Source organism: Nomascus leucogenys, chromosome 3 (genome assembly GCF_006542625.1).
Source record: "Nomascus leucogenys isolate Asia chromosome 3, Asia_NLE_v1, whole genome shotgun sequence".
Classification (NCBI taxonomy): domain Eukaryota; kingdom Metazoa; phylum Chordata; class Mammalia; order Primates; family Hylobatidae; genus Nomascus; species Nomascus leucogenys.
The window spans coordinates 40,200,960-40,227,922 of NC_044383.1; the positions used below are offsets into that span (position 1 = coordinate 40,200,960).

The following is a 26,963-nucleotide window of genomic DNA, read 5'->3' on the forward strand; positions in this document are numbered from 1 at the left end:
TGAATGAATGAATGAATGAACAAATAAATAGTTATATGTGGCATTATTTTAAGCAAATGGTAGAAGGTAAGAAAGAGATTCCATCTGAATGTTCTCTGCTGAGTAGCATAGTGATTATAACCCTGGAGCTGCAATGAAGGAAATGTAATCACAGCCCTTTCCTTTTCTCTGCAGAGAATATTTACATGGTTGCTAGAATGTAAACACTATTTATTGTATTTTGATTTTTAAAATTAAACCTGTAGCCAAAGCTCTGAACAAAGTGTAGATGTCATCACCCATTACAGTGTAAAAGTGTGGAACATAGAGATGAGAAGCAGGAGGAAGGGGAGTGGAGGTAGGGCAGGGGTGCTAATAGTCTCTTGTCTTCAAGTCAGGAATCTAAATATGACTATAGATGGAATCATAAAGGTGACCATTACAGGAAATAAAAATCATGCTGGAACTATATGGGGGGAGGGTAAAGATGACTGAAAGCCATTCATTATTCATGAGTAGTCATTAAATAATATCTAAAGACAATTATTCAGAAATAGTGGCATAAGCATTTTGCTTAGTGACATGGTGGTAACATCAAGAAGAACTAAAAACAGAGATTGCTACAAGCAATTTTAGCTTCTGTCTCTGGGGCCTCTCATTGCAGGCCCTGCAGACCATGGGTTTACAGGGCCTTAAAATAACAATGAGCTGTCAACATCGCCCTCCCTGCCACAAAGAAACAAACCATGCTTTCAATCAAATAACGTGCAATAAACTCCAGGCCTTTGCTTACACAGCCTCAGACCACATTTACTTGGATTTTCTGATGTTGGTCCCAACTAAGCCGTAAGATAAGTAAATGTTTTATTAAAAACGTGAAATGCTGGTAACTTCACCAGGCTCCTTCTGTCCGCGGGAAGCTAGCTCTTCTGCTTCCTGGCTGCCTTGGGGCTGGGTGAGATTGAGTTATTCATGTGTGGTGGTTCTGCTCGTTGTCACAAAATCTGGGGTCATTTTGCATTTAACTGATAAGAATTGCATACATTACAAAAGGGTCATATGTGACTTGGGTCTGAATTTGGAATTTTTCTGGTGTTGCTAAATCACTTACCTGGCACTGGATTAGATTAACATTTTCAATGTCTGTTTTATAATGCCCGTGTTTTTCTTGTTTAACCAGTCATATTTTTACTATGTAGATTTCTCATCTTCGGGAACTGGGGCTGCATCATATACAGGTTTATGCTTCGTAATTTTGCTCTCTATCTTCCTAGCTAATATTATCTTATTAAGAATATATCAACTGTCTTTAGAACTTTTTTTTGACATTTTGCTGTCTCAACATAGTTTCGCTAGAGTAATAATTTTTGTGTAAGTGCCATATGGTTGTCCTGCATGGCTAAGCTTAAAAGAAATATGCTAACCGGGCTTTGCTCCATGTCCCAGGCTTTCAGCTAAATGCACACCATCGTGTTTGGCTTTATTGCAAATAATTGATTGTGAGATATAACATTTTCTGTTATTGTTTATGTTCAGTAGGTAGAGAAATGGACCACTAAATCAATTGTTCTGAAATGTATCAAGTAACTTTCCCCCAATTTCAACGTGAATCTCTAGGTTGAAAAATACTGAATGTTTTTTACTTTGCACCCTGAAGACCTTCACCCCCCCCCCCAAAATGAGGGATCGTAACACATCCTTTGGTTTGCACAGAACTCATCATTTTTTGCAAGTTTGCTCAATACTGTCACACACTTGACCATCACAACTCTCCTAGGGCAGATGTTTTTGTTCCCCTAATAGATGAAGACTCTGAGGTTTAGAGAGGTTCATTATCTGTCAGATAAGCATGATTTGCCCTGCCACAATAATCTCCCAAGGTTGTGGTAAGAAGGGAAAGAGATATTGCATGTGGGAAAGCTTTGCAAACTCTGAAGCTATGTGCAAATATAAGGTGATATCATGTAATTATGTAATTGACACAATGCCCAATTCTTATTTGCTTTAAACAATCTATTTCATTATAATCAGACTTTATATGAATATTAAGTAGTCCTTAGATTTGCAGTGAACTTGGCAGATGCGCAAGCACTTTATTCCTTTATTTATTTGTTTAACCAATCAATGAATATTTATGTAGTAGTATCACATGATAGAACCAGTAGTAGGTGTTTAGGAAATCAAAATAAAACATACTTAAATCCTGCCACTCCCCCTGAAAAGTGATACTTTAGTCACAGAGATGTGCAGCTATGTAGGGTTCTAGAAACTAAAACATACAGTAATTATTTGTAGGAATCCAAAACATAAAGGGGATTCAAAAAGGTAAAGGAGGCATGGAAAATATTGTTGGAAAGTGGGTTGTAGCTAGGTCAGAGGAAATCCTTGATGGCCAGGCTAAAGGATTTTTATTTTATTTTGTATAGGCTTTTCGGCAAGGACATTGGGAAGTTTGATGTGTCCACTATGCATTAAATGGATTAGGAAACTTTGGAGGCAGGAAGAGATTTAGCTTATGAGAGAATGGGTTTTCTTTTTTTCTTTTTTCTTTTTTTTTTTTTTTTTCTGAGATGGAGTTTTGCTCAAGTCGCCCAGGCTGGAGTGCAATGGCATGATCTTGGTTCACTGCAACCTCCACCTCCTGGATTCAAGGGTTCTCCTGGCCCAGCCTCCCTAGTAGCTGGAATTACAGGCACCTGCCACCACGCCTGGCTAATTTTTTTTGTATTTTTAGTAGAGATGGGGTTTTGCCATGTTGGCCAGGCTGTTCTCGAACTCCTGAACCTCAGGTGATCCGCCTGCCTCAGCCTCCAAAGTACTGGGATTACAGGCGTGAGCCACCATGCCTGGCCTAGAGAATGGGTTTTCCCAGGAGACTATACTAAGATGTGAGCACATAGAAGGAAAGGTCATTCTGTTAATGCACAACGAAACAAGTCAAAGGGGTAACATACCAGAAAAGAGATTTGTTGGACAAAAATAATTAAGCCCCTGGCATTAAGCTGATGTGAAGTGGATCATTCTTGACAATTTGTGTTTCAATCCCTGGGGATATTTAACTAAAAGCAAATACACATGACAGCACAGTCACTCATGGGAACCAGGTAGAGGAGAGGTGAGGTTAGACCAAAGGAATGGATGGGGTAGTGGAGGGTGTCCTTTTCTGAGCTTTGAAACTCAAGATCTGGGGTTAAATCTGCCAGTTTGTGGGACTTTTGACAAGTCGCATGACTTCTGTGGGCTTTGGCTTGCCCATCCATAATGTGACATGACTGTGGTGCCATAGCTTTAACATCCATTCTTACTGGAATATTCTTTGACTCAACTTCTTTCTCTCTCTTTTTTTTTTTAAATCTTTTTTGTGTGTGATTCAACTTCTAAAAATGACTTCCTTTCCTCTCTGAATCTCTGCTTTAATTCTCTGTTTGCACCCAACATCCCTCCACTAAAACAAAATATTCTAGCACACAGAAAGAAGTCCAAACCCTACTTATTAGTGATGAATTAATTGTCTTTGCAATGTTCCATATGCCACAATGGATAAAGCCAAGCCAATTTATATGTTCATGTATAATAGTCATTCCTCCTATTTATCTATCTTGAAGATGATAACATGTTTCAGAGAAATCTCTGTTGGAGAAACTGTTAATCCGTCTTTGTGTTTCATGAGATTTCCAAACAAGTGTGACATGTGGCATCCTAGGGTGTTACCAACTCTCAACCTTAGGCTGCATGCACTACTTTTGTACATCTTAATTTTCTAAATTTTCATTTAAATGTTTCTTTTTTTTCTTACTCTCTTCACCGAGACTGCTATTCAGCTCTCTTCTGCCTGTGTCCATGATTTATGTCTCCCCACAAACGTGTACATGCCCATTTAAACATGCAGAGAGCTTCACGTAATGAAAATGATGGTGTAGTACGTGTCTATAGGGTTAGGTAAATTATTTATTAATGGGCATCATTCTGATGACGCTGCTCCATATTTATCTTTCTCCCTTAGTTTTAAGCATAGAGTTGGAAAGGGCCATAGATATGATCTGGTCAACCTCATCGATAGCAGGAATTATCCTGAGAACCTGCTGAAAGATAGGCTGAAGGCTTTGCCTCAACATTTCTTCTGATTGTCCCTAATGCAGCCTGTCCCATTGTTTGTCATTTCTAATTCACAGAAAGTTCTGCCTTATATAGAGTGAACCAAAGCTGATCTCCCTGTAGCTCCCAGAAGTGGTCCTTACTCTGCTTCTGGAGACAATTCCATCCCTCTCCCATAGGGGGGCCATTCAGGCTATTGAAGGCAGCTCTTCTATTTCCCCACTCTCACCCACAGTTTCCCCATTTTCAGCTATTTAATTATATCGCCCTTAGTGCCCTTTATTGAGGAGTTGTCTTGCTAAGACCAGGTAGCAGAAATAAGGAGCTTATCAGATGACCACCAGAGATAGAAAGCAATGAATGGGAATCTTCATGTCATTTATGAATATCACATGGTCTTACAACCACAGGCAGGCAGTTTATTATTACATATGAAATTTAAAAATGTCTTATATTTTTAACAGCATCTGCTAGAGTTATACTAACTACTGAAGATTAAATGACACTTTAGAGGAACAAATAAAGTTCATAAAATATGTCATTTAAGTGACTTCCCAAAACAATATAATCTTTTGCCCCAATCGGCAATGGCATGTTTAATACAATGCCCATTATAAACTTGCAAAAATGTGAAGGTCAACTTGAAAGTCTAATTGCTCTTTATTTAAATAGCATTATCTTTTTAAAAAAAATAAGTTTATCTGCGCTACCCCCAAATGTTTTTATTTAATATTTTATGTAGCAATAAGAAAAGAGAAATACAGCAAACCTCATGGTGCTTACAACTTGCATTAATACAACTAACTCCCAAAACGGAGGAAAATAGTCTCACCTAACTAACTAATAACTAATATTTATTTCAATAGATTGAATGTTAAAAGCCTAACATCTAATGATGGTGTTTCTCTCTCAGTAAACACAGGAGAAACAGAGGTAGGCTTTGTTCCAACATTTGGACCTTGTTACCTGAATCTTTATGGAAGCCCCAGAGAGTACACGGGATTCCCAGACCCCTATGATGAGCTGAATACTGGAAAGGTTGGTTTCTCAGTTAAGGTGGTTATTAATCAGCATTGGTTAAGGTGATTATTTCTTCTTGTAATGTCTGATCAAGTATTGCAGGATAGAAGTTTCATACTCCCTAAGACTTAGAATGCAAAGTTAGGAAAAGACTGTGATCATCTCACTGGGGGATGACCAATGGCCATTTCCCCCCAACTTCTATGCTTATGGTAGACATCAATAATTAATGCTGGCTCTCTTTCCTAATAAGCTGCTGGGCTGCCTTGGAATTCTTTTCAACATCATATTCCAGGAATTTACCAAGCACTAGGCAGTGGCATGTCCCCTGAAACCCGTTATTACCCTTGATCTGATCAATCCTTTCATTTCATAGATGAAGATATGGAAGCCCAGAGATGGGAAATGCTCTTTTTACCACGACAGAAGCCAAATGTCTTTTAGGTATCTCCCAAGGCTCAAGAAAGAGACCAAGCTAGAGAGAAAAAGCCCTCAGAGGGGAAGGGTAAAAGACTGGCTATGGAAGTGGGGGCCCTCCCGTCCTTTCCAGAAGATTCTATTGCCAGCACTGCTGGGTATGGTGGGAGAAGTATCACTCTTCATCCTCATGCTCAGCTGCACCCAGAACTTCTTCCTCCTACATCTTCCTCCTTTACTTCCTGGCTATTCTGAGACTTGCCCTGGTTGCCAGCATGGCAGCCTCCCTATTCTGAGAAGTGGAGAAAAGCAGCCAAGTTAACCCAGATAAATGCAGAGCTTCCCTGCTGAAGTATGGTGAAGGGAGACTTACAGCCCCATCCACCCTCCACCCCCCACCTCCCAGCCTCCACAAACTCCTTCTGGAGCTACAGCATGGTTTGAAGACCTCTGACCTTGGTCATAGCTAAGATCTTTTTCAGCCCTGGCATCCCAAGGTGCTCTTTGAGATCTGTCCTAAAGCCAGTGGCTCTTCTTTCAAACACCAGAGACCTGAATCCAGCTGGGAGAGTTGCTGACTGATTCATTTCAAAGGTTAGGGCCATGGGAAGGAGAAACTTTTTGCAGTTGTATTAGCCTGACTAGAGACACAGAATTCTTTTTGCTGTTGCTGCCTAGAGGAATAATCCTGGATTATTGCCTTTCAGGGGGAAGGAGTTGCCTACAGAGGCAGGATCTTGGTTGAATTAGCCACTTTTCTTGAGAAGACACCACCAGATAAAAAGCTTGAGCCCATTTCAAATGATGACCTGCTGGTTGTTGAGGTAAATGTTAAAGTGTGAATGATGCATGGTATAGAAAAGGAGACCTCCAGGGACGGAAGGGGTAGCTGGGGGGAGTCAGAAGGCAACCCAACTCACAATGAACGCCCTCATCTTGATGTTTCTACAACAGCCCTATGAGGATTGCTTCATCCTTTGAGATGTTAATACCCTATTGAAAAGTGGCAAGAACACTGATACCCACAAACTGAATGACCTGTTTGCTAACTGGCATTGGGGGTCATGGGGAAGTGGCCATAACAGCCACTTCTTGCTGGCACCAAGAGCTATGGGTGCCACCACTACTCATTTCCATTTTCAGAGGTGGCTGGTGGGCCTCAGGCTTCCCAGCACAGGAGGGCAGTGGTGCTGAGGGCCCACATTGCAATGGCTGTGAACCCTGCTTCCTCCTCGAAGACAGGAAATCTTCTCAGTTGACTTCCCCAACCATTTCTGAGAATCCAGGTCGATGCCCGTGTGTTCCACAAATCTGAATCGTTTGCCAGCACAGCCAGCTCATGGATGCCCCTCTGGCTGCGGCCCTCCTTGCTGGGTTGCAAATCACCGCCAGCCCCCCAGCTGCCCCAGGCTGCTGTCGCCCTCTGTTCCAAGCACACAGGACAGGCCCTGCCCTGATTTCCCCACTTTACAGCAGAAACCAAACAGCAACTTTTAAAAAGCTTTCACTTTCAGTTTTTGGGATAAGAATAAGAAAATAGAGTAAAAAGCGTGACAATGTGGTTGCGAAATGTGGCTATGCTCAAAGCTCATGGGGTCAGGCTGGTGTTCTGGGTCCCTGACAGTCAGCCTTCCTGTCTACTCGCAGCCTGTCTCCTTGTGGCAGGACTGGGTTCTCCATGCTGTCCCCCAAACTCCTGTAGTGCCCAGAACACGTTTTCATCTGAGTCCAGGCCCAGCTACCATGAGTTCTCCAGCGAGCCAGGGCCTTCTCCCGCTAGTCGTCTGATGTCTGCCTGTTACATCTGCCCTCTTTGCAAGATGATTGACAGGGAGAATAGCCACGCCCTTTATCAGAAACTATCCCTTCTTCCCCAGAGCAATGTGGCCTTGCTCATTGACTCCCAGAAGACAGCCGTATCAGGAGATTAGCATCCAAAGCAGTCTGTTCTGGATTCCTCAGGCTTTACATGTTGGGAACATCCGTGGTCCGGTGCTTGAGCTGCACCAATTTCATTCCTGTCTCCTCCTTTGAGAGGAAAGGAGCAGGCTCGTGAGACTGCCCTCTCTCCACCCCACAGCCTCAGGAAGGAACCTAGCATCACCACAGCAGCAAGCCATGGGGCATCCGTGTACCTTCACACGGGGAAAATAAATAGTTCTCCCCCATGAATTATTACAGCAAAGGTGATCATTTGTTTTGTTTTTTTACTAAAGAGACACAGAGCCAAAAGTCAATAAGGTCCTGGTCATAGTCTGTCTGTCTATTCCACAACATTATCCACTCTGAAGTCCAGGAATTGCAATAGATCTTGAGGACAAATAAGGAAAAAAGAGGGAGGGAGAGTGAGAAAAGGGGCAGTTTGCTTGCTGGTTACAGCCAGGATCATGCAAGAGAATAGCCAGAAACCACTTGGAGGCCTCTGTAGAGACACATGGTGGTTCTTGACTTGAGTAGTTACAGATTGGAGTTGGCTCTTGAAATATTGGTTGGAATTCAGGGTTATGCAGAAATGCCACCGTGGACATTCAACCATTATGGTACCTCTTTTATTTTGTTCCATCACCAGAATGTAATTTAAGTTCATGCTGCTTCTCTTTGTTTTAAATAACCATAGTTGCAGGGAGAAGGAGAAAGAGGCCCAAGAAAATATTTTAAAAATGCTTTATTAACTGGAATGCAAAACCAAATTAGTTTTCTTCACTGCAAATAGTTAAACACATACAGGCAAAGAAGCTTATTACATTAATTTAGTGTAAAAGCAAAAAAAAAAAAAAGTCAACAATATATGTTGCCCACAGTATATGTCAACAGAATAAAAGAACAGCTTTTTATTGACTGGTAAACAAAACAGAATTCATTTTCTTTGCTCTAAATAATTAAACACAGACAGCAAAACAGCTGATCTTCTTTATTAAATAAATTTAATAAAATCAAAAGTGAAATGAAGCAAAAATTTTAAAAACCTAACAGCATTACAGAATAGGAGAGAAATGGGGATTCTGAAGATGTAGCCACACTTCAAGCAACCAGGAGCCCCAGGAGAGAGTGAAATGAGCAGATCTGTGCACCTGCCAGAAGGACTTAATGAATGCAGTCAACCTACAACTTGATCATGACCCTTGTCCGTCTTGCAGAGGTCCTCTGTTCTGGGTTATGTGCAGCTAACAAAACTTTTTGGTAAAGCTAAAGAGGCTGCAACAAGCAGGCAACTTTGTTGCCAAAGAGCCAAGCGCTCCCCATCTTTCTAAAGCAGAGCTGACCTATTGCTCCCGGTGGGCCTGGTCAAGAAAGGCTGCAGTGCAAGAGGGATGCAGCAGGTTCAGCCTAGCTACTTCCACAGTAAGAATCAGGCAGATAGAAGATCAAGTGTTGCCAACCCAGTGTTCTAATATCCGCTGGCTTCTGGAACCTCTGCCCTGCCACTAAAGGACTCCGTTTTTTGTCTGCAGGCCCAAGAGTCTGTTCTTGGACCGCTTTCTCCCTGTTCCCCTTTCCCCATTCTCCTTGGATGTGACCGAATGCATTTTGGGAGCATTCTATGTACTTGCATTCTCTCTCCTACTCAACTACAATCTCGTTGAGAACTCTCACTGGTCTGGCCCACATTAAGGGCTCAAAAATATTGCTAGAAACAGCACCTTCAGGTTCTTCCAGCTGCTCCATCAGGTATCAGCTCCCTTTAGTAGACATACCAAAGGTGGCATGCTGGGCAGTGTTCATTGGTACCTGATCTCCTTGTCACTGACCTTTAATGTCCCATGCCTTGTGTGTCCACAGCCACTTTCAACAACTCTTAGCCTTTATCGGTATCTTGCTTGACAGAAATCACCTCCCTTTCCAAATCGACTGCTGAAACTCTACTTTATACCACCTTATCTACAAGGTGCCCTAGTCACTGATGGTCAGAAAGAGAGCCCCAAGGCCCTAACCCCACCTGAGTCCAATAGACTACAAATTCTATTCTATTTTTTTTTTTTTTTCTGAGACAGAGTTTCACTCTTGTTTCCTAGGCTGGAGTGCAATGGTGTGACCTCGGCTCACTGCAACCTCCACCTCCTGGGTTCAAGTGATTCTCTTGCCTCAGCCTCCCGAGTAGCTGGGATTACAGGCACCTCTCACCATGCCCAGCTAATTTTTTGTATTTTTAGTATAGATGGAGTTTCACCATGTTGGCCAGGCTGGTCTCGAACTCCTGACCTCAGGTATTCCGCCTGCCTCGGCCTCCCAAAGTGCTGGGATTACAGGCCTAAACCACCATGCCTGGCCCAATTTATATTCTTTAATTTTCTTGCGTTGTAGGCAGTCTTGTCCCAGGCTCTGTACTTCTCTGAATGGTGTTTATTGTTCCTTCCTCTCTCTACCTCTTTGTGCCCTGAGGGCAGAGAGGAAGTGGGAAAGGTCTGAGGGAGCAGCAGAATTCTCAGCTGCCTGAATCATCGAGGGTAGCCTGGCTCTGGGGCAGGTGAGCAGATGGTAGGGGTGCTCCTCCTGGAGTCTTGGCTTGCATGGTGATCTAGGGAGCTGCTCCATCCTCAGCGGCTTGCTCACAGTGTGTCCCCTCTCTATTGGGAATTGTGCTGATGGCCAGAAGCCCAAACTATTGCTTTTAGGGCTCAGACTCTCCAGGGTGAGGGTCCTATCAGGGATTCTGTGGGTCATTTTGCAAGCTCTGCATGAGAGCATCCATGGAGTTCTAATGGAATCCTGGCTATGTGGAGGCCTGTGGGGCAGAGCCGGCCCAGCTGGAGTATCATCCCCCTAGTTCCCACCCCATCTCTGAGCCTCCCCACGAACCTGCTCCATCCTGTGCAACCCCTGGCTTAACAGATGGCTCTGGCTTAAATACCGGTCATTTTCTCCTGGGCCCTGACTCAGGCCACAAATTATGTTTCCTATTTTTAGCTCCTTCCCTTTTCTCCTATCATCCTAGTTGGTTTACAAAGAAGAAGTTACGCTGTATGTAGTTCTGACTAATCCAAATGACTTCCTACTTTTTCATTTTGACACAATTCAAACCCAAACCCAGAATTTCCACATCATTCTGGACCGTGGGTATTCCAGGGGGCTTAGCTGTGGGTAGTTAAGCAGAGCCCTTGACAAGTAGCATGCACCCCCAATCCCCCCCTATCAAGGTGACAGTGGACTAAGCTAGGGAGGCTTTTAGACTCACAATGCCCCCGTTAAAGTTTCCTCAGGTCATTCAATGTGCAGCTCAGGTTACAAACCAATGTTTAGAAAGACTTTTTAGAAAGATTGAGGCCTAGAGGGGATTTGACAAAACCCTATTGGAGGGTTCTATTATAGCACGTCAAAAACTCCTTTAACCAAAATGGAGACTCTGTAATAGAAGGATGTCCAGGGGTTCTTCAAGACCACAAGCTTCAGTCACTGTCAGAAGTTCTTAAAACAGTCCTTAAAAATTTAAAAATTCCAGCCAGGCATGGTGGCTCATGCCTGTAATCCCAGCACTTTGGGAGGCCGAGGCAGGCAGGTCACTCGAGGTCAGGAGTTAGAGACCAGCCTGGCCAACTATGGTAAAACCCCGTGTCTACTAAAAATACAAAAATTAGCCAGGTGTGGTGACACACGCCTGTAATCCCAGCTACTTGGGAGGCTGAGGCAGGAGAATCACTTGAATCCAGGAGGCAGAGGTTGCAATGAGCCTAGATCGAGCCACTGTACTGCAGCTAGGGCAACAGAGCGAAACAAAGTCTAAAAAAAAAGAATTAATTCTACTTCTGGGTATATACCCAAAATAATTGAAAGCAGAGACTGGGTACCACCAGAGTTCTAGAATAGACACAGGATGCGGATAGTATTGCATGGCAGAATGCACGAGACATAATGAAAAACAGCAACCTAAACCATTGCATGGCTCTTTGACAAAAGAAGGCACAGTGCCTGAAGATCTGTGGGGATATGGCTCATAAAGAAGGAGATAGGCCAGCTGAGCAAGGATTTGGGGCAGGATATGGATTCAAGAGATTTTATGTGCCCATGAAGGAAGGCCTGAAGGGCTCGTGGTCATTTCTGGTAGGCTGATAGGTACTCAGTGTGGTTATTGTTGACCCTATCTTCGACTCTCTTAGTAAACCAGTAATTTAAAAAGAAAAAGGAAGGTTTGATTTCCATTTCAACTTAAAATAAATGTACCTAGTTTCTTTATTTTTATTTACATCTGACATGAAAATCTTTATTGTTATTTCTGATTAGAAAATCAATAGTTTAGCTGGGTGCAGTGTCACACACCTGTAGTCGCAGCTAGTTGGGAGGCCAGAGGATCACTTGCGCCCAAGAGGTCGAGGCTGTAGTGAGCCGTGATCATGCCATTGCACTCCAACCTAGGTGACAGTGTGAGACCCTGTCTCAACAAAAAAAAAAAAAAAAAAAAAAAAGAAAAAAAATTAATACTTCATTCAAAATCATTAAAAATGTGTAAGTTAGAAAGTAAAGTTTGCCATAATCTCTCTACCTTCTCCAACATAACTACTGTTAACAATTTGAGTTATATTCCTCCAGACCTTTATGAATATGCCAATATTAAAATATCTATTTAATAGATTTACTTAAAATATACTTTTTTTTTTTTGAGATGGAGTCTTGCTCTGTCACCCAGGCTGGATGCAGTAGCACGATCTCGGCTCACTGCAACCTCTACCTCCCGGGTTCAAGTGATTCTCGTGCCTCAGCCGCCCGAGTAGCTGGGATTACAGGTGCGCACCACCACGCCCAGCTAATTTTTGTATTTTTAGTAGAGACAGGGTTTCAACATGTTGGCCAGGCTGGTCTTGAACTCCTGACCTCAAGTGATCCACCCACCTCAGGCTCCCAAAGTGCTGGGATTACAGGCCACCATGCCCAGCCCAAAAACTATACTCTTTTTTCATGGTTGCATATATGGATCTACTTAAGTCTTTTTATGAACTTTCATTCTATTTTATGGATGTAACATAACTTGATTAACAAGTGGCCTACTGAAAGACGTTTGTACTGTTTTCATTTCTTCCCCTCCGTTTCAATCAATGCCGCAAGGAACATCCTAGTGCTTCTATCTTTGCTCACTTGTATGAGTGCAAGAGGAACTGCTGGGTCCAAGAACATTCTCCCCTGTCATTTAATTCAGCACTAATTATTAGGTGTAGAATTGCGTCTGCTAGAAATCCACATGTAAATAAGGATAAAAGGCCTTTCACTGAACCTTATGTCTGCTCATACTTTATAGAAATACCAGCGAAGGCGGAAGTACAGCCTGTCTGCCGTGTTTCATTCAGCCACCATGTTGCAAGATGTTGGTGAGGCCATTCAGTTTGAAGTCAGCATTGGGAACTATGGCAACAAGTTTGACACCACCTGTAAGCCTTTGGCATCAACAACTCAGTACAGCCGTGCTGTATTTGATGGTAAGATTGGCACTAACAGTTCTCTCCTTTGCACGTTTACAGTGGGTGCATCACGGGACCAGAAGCAAGCACTGTGTCTTCCCTCTGGCACTGTTCTACCCAGCCTATGGTTAGTGGAAAGGAAAAGGTTGGATGAGGAAGAGTGTGATTGGGGTTCGGGCACCTTAAAGACTGGCCAGACCCAAGAAGTTGCAGGTCCCATTGCCAGAGGCTGAACCCCAATGTCACCCTCTCCCCAACCAGCTTTAAGAGTGGTTTTGGCATGTAAGACCCCAAGGTAGCCACTGTGCTAAGTACTGAGCTCCACAAAGCAGCTCCTACCCCTACAAAGCCCCAAATATTTCTTAGGTTGAGTAGTGGAAAATGAACGGGACTGTGGCTCAGATACTGGGAAATCATGCTTCTGGTCTTCACTCTGTTACCAGCTTGTGACCTTAACCGTGTCACTGAATTCTAACCCTCAGTTTCTTCGTCTTCTCTGGAGTTGACGTGAGGATTAAATAGCTGTATTTGAACAAACATGGGTGAGAAACAGTCCCTGATTTTAAGGAGCTTACATTCTACTGTATAAAATAAATCATAATAGAAAGCAAAGTATGAGAACTTCCAATAAAACTGTCAACAAATGGTTTGAGAGTACAGAGAAGGGAGAGAGGAATATTGATCAAATTTCCCAACAGTATTGCCAGAGTTTTAACTTAATTTTTGTACAAGCAGTTTTAAAATATAAGACATCCTAGAAAACATCAGCTAATAATTCTTAATCACAGTAAGGCTCTAGTACCAAACCCTATGTAGCCAGCTAAAGCTTTCCAAGAACAGAAAATTCTTTTCTTTTGCCCCACTTCCAACAAAAACATTTATTTAGAATAACAGTTTTTAGGGACTAACATGTTCAGTCTAGCTTCCTATGTCATCTCTGTATTTTCTACTACCACATTAGGAAACCATCTCTGATGTTCAGATGCATGGCCCTGAATCACTAAATGATCCTGAGATTGCTGTGCTCAGTTTACTGGGGTGTCTCAGAGAAAATTTCAGAACAGACTGAATGAAAAAGAGCTTCCTAGTCTTCAGTTTCTTAATTGAGTCAAATTAAAGAACCAGACCACCCCAAGCTATTCCCTAAGCCTGTGGATTAATCAGCAGCTCAGTCTGCGCATCTCTTTAATAAAAATGTTGTCTATTTTAAGTTGTCTATTTCAGTGTTCATTGACCCCCAATGTTTTATACCAGGCAACTACTATTATTACTTGCCTTGGGCCCACACCAAGCCAGTTGTTACCCTGACTTCATACTGGGAGGATATTAGTCATCGCCTGGATGCGGTGAACACTCTCCTAGTTATGGCAGAACGGCTGGTAAGTTTCTCTTTTTCTGCATTTCCTTTTCACCAAGCAGGGTGAATTAGGTATTAGGATGGAGGCCAGGCCACTATAACACAAGACAGTGCTCAGTACAGTGATCAATAAGGTAAGAGCAATGTTTCTAGGAACAGTGGAGGTAGATGGTCCTAAGTTAGTATGGAGGTTCAGTGGTATTGGGGACCCAGGCTCTTACCCCCTGGTTGCTCTGCCATCACTCAGGAGTTATCATTGTCTGCATGGTAGAGGCAGCTCACTACTACATCTGCCCTCCAGCCTGAGGGGAGGGGTGGTAAACAGTGGGGAGAAGATGACATAGGCCTTTCCCTTGAAGGGAAAAATGCAGAAGTCATACTCTTAATTTCTACTCACTTTCCACTGGCCAGAATCCAGTCATACAGCCACATGTGACTCCAAGGAAGGTGGAAAATGTAGTCTTATGCCTGGGCAGGCATATGCCCAGGGAAAAATTTTCTTGCTTTGGAAGAGGGGAGGATTAAAAAGGTAGGAGTGGGGTGGAACAGGAACTCATAGTTTCTGCCGTAATTTTTGTGTGGAGAGAATGGTTCATTCCAATAGCAATATGAAACTCAGAACTTTGCAGTGGAAATCTCCACTGCAGGAAGAGGTAGCTTTGAGGAACCAGTGTCTGACACATTCCACTCTTGCTGCAGACTAGAGGAACTTCTTTTGTTTGGAGGTTGGGGATTTCCTTGGGTGAAAACTGCATATATATGATATCTGTGATTATCTGTCTAGTTGACATTGGTCAACTAGATTGGTAAGGAGAAGGGGGTTATGTCTGAGATATTTCTGATTAAACAAAAATACCAAGTTACTTGGGCCAGTTGCAGTGGCTCACGCCAGTAATCCCAGCACTTTGGGAGACCAAGGTGGGCAGATCATTTGAGGTCAGGAGTTAGAGACCAGCCTGGCCAGCATGGTGACACCCTGCCTCTACTAAAAATACAAAAGAAATTACCTGGGCATGGTGATGTGAGCCTGTAATCCCAGCTACTAGGGTGGCTGAGACAGGAGAATCGCTTGAACCTGGGAGACGGAGGTTGCAGTGAGCCAAGATGGTGCCATTGCACTCCAGCCTGGACAAACTGAGACTCTGTCTAAAAAGATATATATATATATGCACACACACACACACACACACATTTTATATATATATACATATACACACATTTTATATATATACACACATTATATATATATACATTATATATACACATATATACACATATATACATACATTATATATATACACACATATACACATTTTATATATATATACACATTTTTATATATATACATTTTATATATATGTATATATAGATACATTTTATATGTGTGTATATATATACATTTTATATATATATTTTTATATATACATTTTATATATGTGTATACACACACACACACACACACACACACACACACACATATACTAAGTTACTCCTATCAGGTAGTGCTAAAATCCATCTGGCATTGGTGTTTTGATTTCCAAATTATGTTAATATTAATTTTTAAAAGATCTAATCTCTACCAGGGCTGGACCAAAACATACGGGGTTTCAGGAGTATACTTGATCTAAAACTCTATGGCAAAATCTAAAATATTATGTTATAAAGGCAATCTGGGAGGATAACTATAGGTTTAAATTGACTTAATCATAACTGTCCCTAAAGTAAAGTTGCAATTGATAGGCAATGTACGTCTCAAAGGCATTTGTGGAGAATTAGTTGCACTTGTGTTCTAATTGTGTTTGAGATGCTCTTCAGCAGTTTTCATCCTGGTTCTTATCAGCTCTCTCCACTGACCAAGCTGCCTAATCCGGACAGGATGGTGGCTATCCCTTTTCCCTGATTAGGACTTTTGACACTCATGGTAGGCTTTTCCTCAGTTTCTCTGTTGGCAGGTGCTCAATGGGATAGAACCATATGTTTTCAGTTTATCTCGTACTTTCTCTGCCCCAGTCCATAAATCGCCATTTCTGCAAGCAGCTGTTTCCTTTGAGTGGGGAATAGCATTTTAGAAACAAGATCTGGGTATAGAGTGCTCACTACTACTGAAATATCATTGCTTCTAGGCCTTCTCAGCAAACGAATTTGCACAAACGCATATATGTCTATTTATTTCTATATCTATCAATATATTAAAAGCTGTGACTTCATAAAGATACTTCCAATTCCAGTCCAATACCACAAGGTTTATTCTAGTCCTCCGTATTTCTATGTCTCTAACTTTCTTCTCCAACAGTGGGAAATCTGGCCTTTGTTATCGTCACTATATTTGCCCCTTGGTTCAATCCTAAAATCTGTAGATAAACCACCGTGAAAAATAAGCCTACTAATTAGAGTTCAATATGTTTACGGGTTTGTTGTTGTTGTTGTTGTTTTGCCTTTTAACAAAGGGTACATGGTCAAAATACTGTGTTCCAAAATTGACTTGGGTTAGTTTAGTATAATTATGTTATTCATCTGAAATGTAATTAGATCTGTTTTATTCTGGTTATATTCCACTTTAGGGTTCCCCCTCCTATCTTTGCTGATTTCATTTTATTTGTTTTTTGAATATATAAAAATATTTACATGATTTCACAGGTTAAACTATATGAAGGTACAATGGCATAATGAACAATTATCAATTATTTCCTCTCTTTTCAAATTCTTCAGCAAACAAATATAGAAGCTCTAAAATCAGGGATACAAGGTAAAATTCCCGCAAACCAGTTGGCTGAATTGTGGCTGAAGCTGATAGATGAAGTTATAGAAGACACGAGGTACAGTGATCTTACACCTATCTCAGAATTTTCATCCAGGCGCTACTCCCTGAAATTCTAAGACTGTAAAGCCTGTGGAATTGTTTCTAGTGTTTGTCTAAGAAGTGATTTTGAATTATTCAAACTTCGTAAAAAGCCCTCACTGGGAGGAGTGCCTGAATCACCAACAGGAAAAGCTCCACTTTCTGATTTGGTGCCAGTTCTCAAGTAGCCTAGGGAGGCTGAGGCCGCACTCCCGGAAGCACGTCCCAGGCAGCCTCAGGCAAGGGATGGGGCGGGGAGGAAGAAGCAAGCCTGAGCCTCTGCTTCTCATCAACCCAAGGATGACCCCCATCCTGGAGAAGGGTGACTTCTGGCTCCTACGGAGAATGGGATCTGGGGGTGGAGCATTGATTTTACCATTCAGAACAATAGCTCTAATTCATAAACATATTTTTAGAAACAGCCCTTTTACTTGCTCTTTTACCGAATGCCTAATGAACACTGTGGCGAAGCCTCTGTTAGGGGAAACCAGTGGATTTGACTTGAACCAGCGGACCTTTCATAACTGATTCGGGGAAACAGCTCAGATCTTTTAGCATATGGAAATCAAAGGGGGAAGTGATTCGTTCCAAACTCATTTTAAATATTGGTTAATAAAGCAGTGGACAGGGAAGTTCCGAAAGAAAAGCATATCGAATGCTTTCCACAAGCAAAAAGGCCTTTATTCCCCACGCTGGTCTAACGCCCTAAGTCACCCTGTCTTCTTGTGCCTCCTAGTGGTAAAGCCAGGTAATTGAAACACAACCAAAATCAAAGTACTGCTGGGGTGCTTGTTTAAATTCTGAATGTTAGAGCTGGGTCCTAAGGGATCATGTCCTTCAGTCTCCTTATCTTGTAAATGAGAAAACAGAGGCCCAAAGAGGTGAAATGACATATCTGATGCCCAGAGCTGGGTTTGCCAACTCAGCCCCTCTTCCTGCCATGTATTTCACAATCAACATCTATTTGTCCAAGGCCCCAAGTGTGACTTTTGAACTAACAGCTTCCAGATATCTTTTTGCCTCCAAGTCTCACTCTGGGGAATTAACCCTTCAAATACAATGCCATAGTTATTTATGAAACCAAACAGAAACATTTGGTAATAACTTTCATGGAGAAAATGTCTGTGAATTTTAAGATTTGCAGAGCAAATCACAGTCATCTATTTATACTGTTTTGATATTTATACTGATATGAACTGTTTTTGAGGAATCAAATTGGAATCTTTCTAAACTTTATGTAACAGGAAATTCAGTGTTTAAGGGAAGTCGTGCTAGGATTTTCTTCATTGAAGAAGCTGGGTGAAATTCAAGTGAGTGGAAATTCTAGGTAGGGACACTGTGAATCAGAGCTTCCTGAACCTGGTGAAAACCTCACCCTGTGTCCCACCAGATGCCATGGTGGGAGAGAAGGCCTGGCAGCAGAAGGCTAATTCTGGCTCTAGCTCAGCCATTCTCAGGAACCCTTGGGGGTCTCATCACAACACATCCAAGTTCTCATATTGAATGGAGATTTGGCCTACATCGTTGGTTCATAAATCTTTCTGGAGTTCGTGGGCCCCTTTGAGAATCTGATGAGATGATGGTGATGATAAAGATGACAACAAGATGATGATGAGGATGGCAACATTGTTTAGACTTTGCTATGCAACTCTTCTAAATTCTTTCCATACAGCAACTCATTTCCTTCTCACAACATCCCTAAAAAGCATGTCCCACATTTGAAAATAGGAGGACGAGGAAGTAAGTGACTGGTCAAGACAATAGAACCAGTAAAGAATGGAGCCACGATGAGTACCTAGGTTGTTGGCTCCAAAGCCTGTGTTCATCATTACATCACACTACGTGTTGACACAGATAGACACAGTTTCCTTTATAAGTTCCAGAGTTTCACAGACCTTCAAGACCCACCCATAGACTGCTTAGAGGCCCAGGATTCCCTAAGTTAAGTATGCTTCAGCTAAATGGTCTCTAACCTCCCTTCTTCTTCCATCATTTTGTGGGTCTGTAAAATGATTCTAGGAAGCAAAAGAAGGGAAAGCCAGTTTCTCTCAGCTGCCACTGTTTCCATCTTCTTTCCAGTGACTCCTTGGGCCGCAGGTTAAACCCTAAGGCCTAAAATAGCTTTGGGATTTTAATCTCGCTATATTCCTTATGAACATTAAGAGACTGGCCGGTCTGCTCTGGCAATGCCAGATACACTCTACTCCAGCATAAACCAGGCAATGCTTGTAGATTCAGTTGGGAGGTTGATGTGGTTTGGAAGATGGAAATCCAACATAAATGTATTTGACAGTTCTGAAGCCTAAAATTAGGTTATTCTTCAAGTCCTCTGTTTCTTTTTTTCTTCCTTTTTCTAGATACACGTTGCCTCTCACAGAAGGAAAAGCCAACGTCACAGTTCTCGATACTCAGATCCGAAAGCTGCGGTCCAGATCTCTCTCCCAAATACATGAGGTGGCTGTGAGGATGAGGTCGGAAGCCACAGATGTGAAGTCCACACTGGCAGAAATTGAGGACTGGCTTGATAAATTAATGCAGCTGACTGAAGAGGTAGGACTTTTAAGCTACACAAACGTCACCTGATATGGAAGAAGGGCTCTGCGAAGTGGCACCAAGAATAGGGTGGTGGAAAGAGAATCTACTACATTATCTTGAATATTGAGCAGATCTCTGACAGATTGTAAAAATCAGGAAGTAACTGGGTTGAGGATGCTAATGATGAATGTAACTGAAATCAGAGCAGGGGAAGAATTTTTAGTTGGTGGTCTTGGAAATGTCTTCAAAAGTGGACAAATCATTATCATTTTCATGGTACTGTCAGAGAATATTTTGAATGATCTTTGTAGTTCACAGGATTAAAATGTCAGCTTTGGCTGGGGTTGGGAAGACCTGAATTTGAACCTTGGCTTTACCATGTATAACATTGGGCAAGTTATTCAACCTCTCTGAGCCTCAGTTTCCCCATCTGTAAAATGGAGATAAACATAGTGCTTACTAGTTAGCTTTGTTGTGTGAAGATTTTAAAAAGACGGTGGGTGTACAAATGTCCATCAATGATAGACTGGATTAAGAAAATGTGGCACATATACACCATGGAATACTATGCAGCCATAAACAGGATGAGTACATGTCCTTTGCAGGGACATGGATGAAGCTGGAAACCATCATTCTCAGCAAACTATCACAAGGACAGAAAACCAAACACTGCATGTTCTCACTCATAGGTGGGAATTGAACAATGAGAACATTTGGACACAGGGCGGGGAACATCACACACCGGGGCCTGTCGGATGGTGGGGGGCTGGGGGAGGGATAGCGTTAAGAGAAATACCTAATGTAAATGATGAGTTGATGGGTGCAGCAAAACCAACATGGCACATATATACCTATGTAACAAACCTGCACATTGTGCACATGTACCCTAGAAATTAAAGTATAAAAAAAAATAATGGTAGGTGTAAAGGGCTTAGCACAGTTGAGGGCACACAGTAAGCACTGGATAAATGCTGGCCTCCACTAACTTCGGTGGACTAGAAGAATGAGGAAGTAAGGAGACAACTCCTCCTGTCTCTCAGAAATCAGAGGGTTGGGTAGGTAGTCATATATTTGGGGGTAGAAATACACTTGAAAAAGCACACAGGATTATAGGTAATTTCATTTTCTACTTTGTATGCTTTGGTACTTTCAAGTGTTCTATAGTGGACTTAGGAAAAGCAGTTTTTTATACCACTGTGTGCCAATAGGGACATTTGAATATCCAGTCCTGGAAGCTGGATTATCTTCTTTATAATCAGAAAAAAAGGGGTTTTTGAAAACAAAATTAATATTTCAGATATGGCAAATATTGGATGGTGAGCCAGAGACTCTTTGTCCTATAAAATATTTGCAATCTCTAACCCTTTGACTGCTGCTGGTGGCTTTCTTCAAATGATGCTTGAGATAAGATGGAATATTTTCTAAGATACCTCCCAGAGAAGAGTAGGAGGGGCTTTTGCTAGGTGAAGCTGCGCCTCTGCTTCTCACCCTTCCCTTTGGCCAGCCACAGCCTGCCTCCCAGCCCTGCAAACTCACAGTGTGGTCCTGGAAGATGGGAGCTCAGGAATTTGAGACAGAGCCCTAATCACAGCGTTTCTTTGCTAAATGAATCCCTGAGGGTCCAGCCTACAGGGTCTTCAGTCCCTCTCCATTTAGACTAACCATGGCTGTGCTTCCTCTTCCATCCAATCCTCATGACCAGCCACAGAACAGCATGCCTGACATCATCATCTGGATGATCCGGGGAGAGAAGAGACTGGCCTATGCACGAATTCCTGCACATCAGGTCTTATACTCCACCAGTGGTGAGAATGCATCTGGAAAATACTGTGGGAAAACCCAAACCATCTTTCTAAAGGTACATGGCTTCACTGTGTCACGTGAAACACACTAAATGAAAAAGCTGTATTCCTGAAAAGGGGCTGCTTTATATCATTTGCCAATCATTGAATGGTAAGGGTGATTGGGATCAATTCTAGCCCATTCTGGTCCCTCCCTCTGGGGCAATAATTCTGAGAGAGAGTGATCTGAGGTTGGCTGGCTTTCAATCGAGGACACCTCCTTAGATGTCTTTGTGACATTAATATAAACATGGCATTGTGAATGCTTTGCTTTCTGGCATGAATATTTCACTTCTAATATCTCACGCAAGGCAATGCCTTTCTTCCTTTTATTCTAGTGAATGTTGGGGAAAGAAAGAGAAAGCAGTAGGGATGGTCCATGGAATCTGTTGCTCTAACCTAATGAGCAATAGATTGAATCAATTTCAATTTGATGAACTAATCAAATTGAACATTTTTGACAATCGTAACTTTAGGGAAGAGATTCTGAATATTTTTAGAGTCATAGACTCTCTTAAGTGCCTGACGAAAGCCACAGGCCTTCTCCTCCAGGGAAATGCACACTGCATGTGCAGCTAATATTTTGCATAGAATTTAGGAGCTTCGTACAACCCATAAGCCCGTTCCAGGGCCCCGTGTTAAGAACTCTGCGTGTGTATATGGGGAATCAAAGGTGAGCCTAGCGCCGAAATAAAGAAATCAGAATAGTTCCCATCTATATGTTTTGACATCATCTTTCTGGCCAACCCCAACTGGAGTTCTTTGCATTTGGGACAGAGAAATAACAATTAAGAAGAGAAAAAGCAGAGTTGGGGAGAGTGTTCTCTTCAAACAAGGAGATTCTGCTAACTTGTAATAAATTTACTCATTGCTCTTTAATCAGGAGGGTGTAAATAGAATCAGAGTGATTATCTTCTTTCAAGTGTCTCTTGGTAGAATAAATTTTACTTAAGATAGAACCACAATTATAATTGACCTCAGCAGTGGGTAGAAGCAAAGTGATTAATAAATAAAACTTCACAGGGGGTGGGAAAGGAGACAAAGACACCTTCTCTGTGTTAGGTTTTAGAAGTTAGTGGATAAACAGCAAAATGCTTTTAAGAGAATGTTTTATATATTTACTGATTTTGTTAATACTCATTACACAGTTTAGGGACCTGTTTAACTCGTGAGTTTTTTTGGTCTTGAGACCCCTTTATACTTTAAAAAAAAAGATTGAAGGCCCCGGAGAGCTTTGATTTATGTAGGTTATACCTATCAATATTTACTGTAATAGAAATCAAAACTGATAAATTTTTAAAATATTTATTGATTTAACCATAACAATAACAAACCCATTAACATAAATTACATCAATTACATATTTAATTTAAAATGTTAATAAACTACATATTTTTACAAAATACATTTTGTGTAAAAAATCAGAAAGCAGAGTGAGACTATTTGGCATTTTTGCAAACTTCAGTGTCTTGCTGAACAGAAACATAACTGGATTCTCTCATCTTCCTGTGCCTTTAAGCTGATGGAATTAGTTACTTGGTTGAAGTATATGAAGAGGATCTGGCCTCACATAGATATGTAGTTGGAAAAGGGACGAGTATTATAATAACCTTTTCAGATAATTATGAATATTCATCTTTGATATGACACTAAACTCAAGTGGTAGCTTTTAAAAGGTTAATTGCAATGTGAAACCTGAAACCATATCAACGAATTTTTCATACTCAGCTACATTAAAATCCTTGGTCTTTCTTGGACTTTGAATGACTCTTTTATTCATGCATGATTTTGTAACATAATGTACGATCATTTGGAAAATTCACTGAGTTATGTAGATCACTGAGTTATGACACATTTCATCATACAATATTGAAAAAAATCACACTTTGAAATCACATTTGTTAATATCATTTATCAGAAAGTCTTTATGTGTTGGGAAGCTATCAAACTTATTGTTACAGATTCAAGTTTTCCAACACTCTATTATTTTACTTGAAAGCTGGAATTTTGTCATCACCAACAAATAAAGAGTTCTTTTCCTTGGAGTGAGAGGCTCACTTTGTTTATGCTAAAAAAAAAAAAAAATGCCTGCCCCATACTCAAATTGGAATAACCATGTTTACCTGTCAATTGCAGTTTTAAGTAAAAGTGATATTTCATTTTTCAAAAATCTAGTTCAACTTACAACTCAAAAAATTGCACAAGAGCTTTTTCTCAAGACAACCATCATATGCCAATGTGCAGCAGGAATGCTTCGCATGTACTTCCCATCTCATCACACAAAATATTAACAAGACATGTTTTCAAGGGTCGAGATTTAATAAGATTGGTAATCTTGTCTGGGCACAGTGGTACACGCCTGTCATCCCAGCACTTTGGGAGGCTGACGTGGGTGGGTTGTTTGAGTTCAGGAGTTTAAGACCCAGCTGGGCAACATGGCAAGACCCCCGTCTCTACAAAAAAATACAAAAATTAGCCAGGCATAGTGGCATGCATTTGTGATCCCAGCTACTCTGGCAGCTGGGGTGGGAGGAGCGCTTGAGCCCTGGAGGTCAAGGGTGCAGTAAGCCGAGATTGAGCCACTGCACTCTGGCAACAGAATGAGACTCTGTCTCAAAAAAAAAAAAAAAAAAAAAATAGTAATCTTTACTGCTTCATCAACAGAATCCTTTTATTTTTATGTTTTTGCACATGGGAAAAAAAAGGAAAAGATAATTCTTTAGTGAAACTGGAATTTTGTTTCTTCACTGAGATTGCAGTTATTATTACTATTACTTTTACTGTTAGTACTAGATCCACTTTGGCAATCTGGCCTTGATTCCTGCTACAGTGCAGGAGTTTTTTCCACTTTGCTTTTGCACCACCAGTGCAAGTGTCAATACAGTAAAGAAGATAAATACCATGTTAGTGTTATTAGAAAAATTGTTTTGACCTTGTGGACCTCCTGAAAATGTCTCAGGGATAGGCAGGAATCTATGGATCACACTGTGAGATCTGCTGCTTTAATTGTGATTTTAATCTTTGCTGTAGGGTCATCTGGAAATGTTTTAACTGAAGCAAACATAAAATTAGACTGGTGAGAGCAATGATTAGATGTTCCCTCTGCTTTTGGCTTTAACTTAATGTCACAGTCTGTGCTGTGCCTAATGTAACATCACATGCTATTGTTCATCTCACAGTATCCACAGGAGAAAAACAACGGGCCAAAGGTGCCTGTGGAGTTGCGAGTGAACATCTGGCTAGGCTTAAGTGCTGTGGAGAAGAAGTTTAACAGCTTCGCAGAAGGAACTTTCACCGTCTTTGCTGAAATGGTACCTTTAATGATTTCACTATCTTTTCTTCTTTGGTCGGGGGAGGGATACTTTTACTTTTCACCTTTATGGAAAATATTTACATACCAAAAACAACCACAGCCCTCCTTACCATCCCCTAAAATCCCATCCAAGGGATCTTAACCTAAGGGATAAAAGAAGATGCTCTTGAAATTTTATTGTCAACATTGGAACACACCATGGTGATTAACACTTTTGTGTGATAATTCCAAGAGATGGCTTAGATGACTTCCACCACAATCTTACTAGCAATACTGAAAATGGATGTCTTTCTAGCTCTCAAAACTAGAACTCTGCAATAATCTTATTGGTGCCTGATGCTGGGACACTAAGTAGAGTATACACACACACACACACACACACACACACACGCACACACACATGTACACATACACACACCAACCCAGGAGAGGGGACACTTGAGATGTTCAGATCTTGATAAGCTTACTTGGGGTAGAGGGTCTTAAAACCCCTGAAGATCCATTTCACACTTAAGGGAAGCCTCAGATAGGCTTGTCCAGGGGCAAAAAAAAAAGCTACCTGAATACTTCTAAAACAATAGAGATAATTTGTAAAACCTTCACTGAGCTTAAAATCCATCTAGTTAATGAAAAGTCTCATTACAATTAAACCAATGAAAACAATGTTCACAAACGTTTACAGCTAAAAGTAGAATTATTTTGATTTTTTATGCTATTTTTAACTCAAGTGCTTATTGACTTAAATTTACCAGATATATTTGGTGGGTCTCTTCTGATAATTTTCAGATGAACACCACTCTACAGATAGGCCTTCATGCTCAAATAAATGAGGAGAAGACTGTCATCATTTTAGCTAGTCTAGAAGTCTGTTCCTGCTACCCACCGCTATACCTGACAACTGGTTCAGGATTGTGGCTCTGATCTGCTTGCTAGGCAAGACAACCCTTGACCATCTTTTATTTTTACTTTTTATTCATTCAACAGTTCCTGGCACATAATAGGTCCCAATACATGTTTATTGAATGAATAAATACATGATGACAATTTATCTGTCCTACTGTCCACCTAACCATTCATTCCTCCATCCCTCCATCTGTCCATCGAAGCTTTTAGGGAGTGGTGGCTTCATGCCAGGCACTGAGCCAGGTAGCCAGGTGCTGAAGATGATGAAGAAGCCAAGCCCGGTCCTCAAGGATCTCACAATCTGTTGCAATGATTGCAAAACTGGGTCTCTTGTTAAGCATGCAGACTCCCAGGGGCACCCTGGGGATTCCGATTCTGTAGCTTGGGTTAGGGATTAGCACCAGTGGTGATTCCAACATGGGGCGAGAGTGGGGACCACTTTAAGAAACAGTGGAATGTGTGGGAAACACAGCTCAGGCTTGGAAGTGCTAGTGAAGATAGAGGGTGTGCTGGAGGCCACTAGGGAGGCCCTGAATGGAGGATGTTGATGTCCAGCCAGCTGGATTGTGTGGAGTAGGGGCTTCATGGCATAGGTAAGGAGAGGCTCATTCCTGCCTTCCTGTAGGATTTCTTGGCATCTACCTGCCCTCCAGCTCTGTGGCTGGGTCTAAACCTGGAGAAAGCAGGCCTGAGCAATGATTGACCAGCCCAGGCCTTCCTTCCACTCTTTCCCATTTTTGGATCCTTCCCTGCATAGAGTGAAGCCTGAGCTTCGACTCATGTGGAGAGATGATCCACTCATTTCTGTTTTTCTGTGTGACTCACCTGTGAGTACCAGCAGAGGCACATTAATAATAATGGAAATTTTACTGGCTCTTGCCTTCACGTGCTAATAATACCAGCACTTAATTTTCTACAAAATTCCCTCCCACCCCCGAGATTTCTGGGATGCTTTGAGGTGCTTCACATGTGCTTGCTCATGAATACTTTTTTCTTACTGTCCTGCCCCAGTCCCGCTGACTAAAGCCACAGCCCTCAAAGCTGCTTGAGGCTCCCATCTCCACTGCTGCTGATACCCTCTTGTCCATGCCAAAGTCTTTGCCTGGATTTTACTAAAGCTATGCTGGCTTCCAAGCAGAACAGGAGGAATGTCTTGCTCTCCATTCTGTGTCCATGTCATGTGACCCCAAGCCTTAAGGTCCCTTAGGATAACAGTTCCTTTAGTTTCTGCCTGAAGTGCATCTCCCCTCCAGGCTGACAGCCAATATCTAAGATAAGC

The 26,963-nt window shown here is 41.7% G+C and overlaps 1 protein-coding gene across 2 annotated transcripts in view; it reads left to right on the forward strand.

Annotated features, from left to right (window-relative positions):
- Window positions 1-26,963, forward strand: part of MYOF (myoferlin) — a 174,608-nt gene that overhangs the window by 87,010 nt on the left and 60,635 nt on the right. For both annotated transcript variants that reach the window (XM_030809247.1, XM_030809248.1), the window contains exons 17-25: window positions 1,179-1,217; window positions 4,988-5,112; window positions 6,219-6,335; window positions 12,737-12,914; window positions 14,151-14,275; window positions 16,963-17,069; window positions 19,450-19,642; window positions 21,330-21,485; window positions 24,648-24,779. In XM_030809247.1, coding sequence (XP_030665107.1) covers window positions 1,179-1,217; window positions 4,988-5,112; window positions 6,219-6,335; window positions 12,737-12,914; window positions 14,151-14,275; window positions 16,963-17,069; window positions 19,450-19,642; window positions 21,330-21,485; window positions 24,648-24,779 — 1,172 coding nt within the window. The remainder of the gene's footprint in view (window positions 1-1,178; window positions 1,218-4,987; window positions 5,113-6,218; window positions 6,336-12,736; window positions 12,915-14,150; window positions 14,276-16,962; window positions 17,070-19,449; window positions 19,643-21,329; window positions 21,486-24,647; window positions 24,780-26,963) is intronic.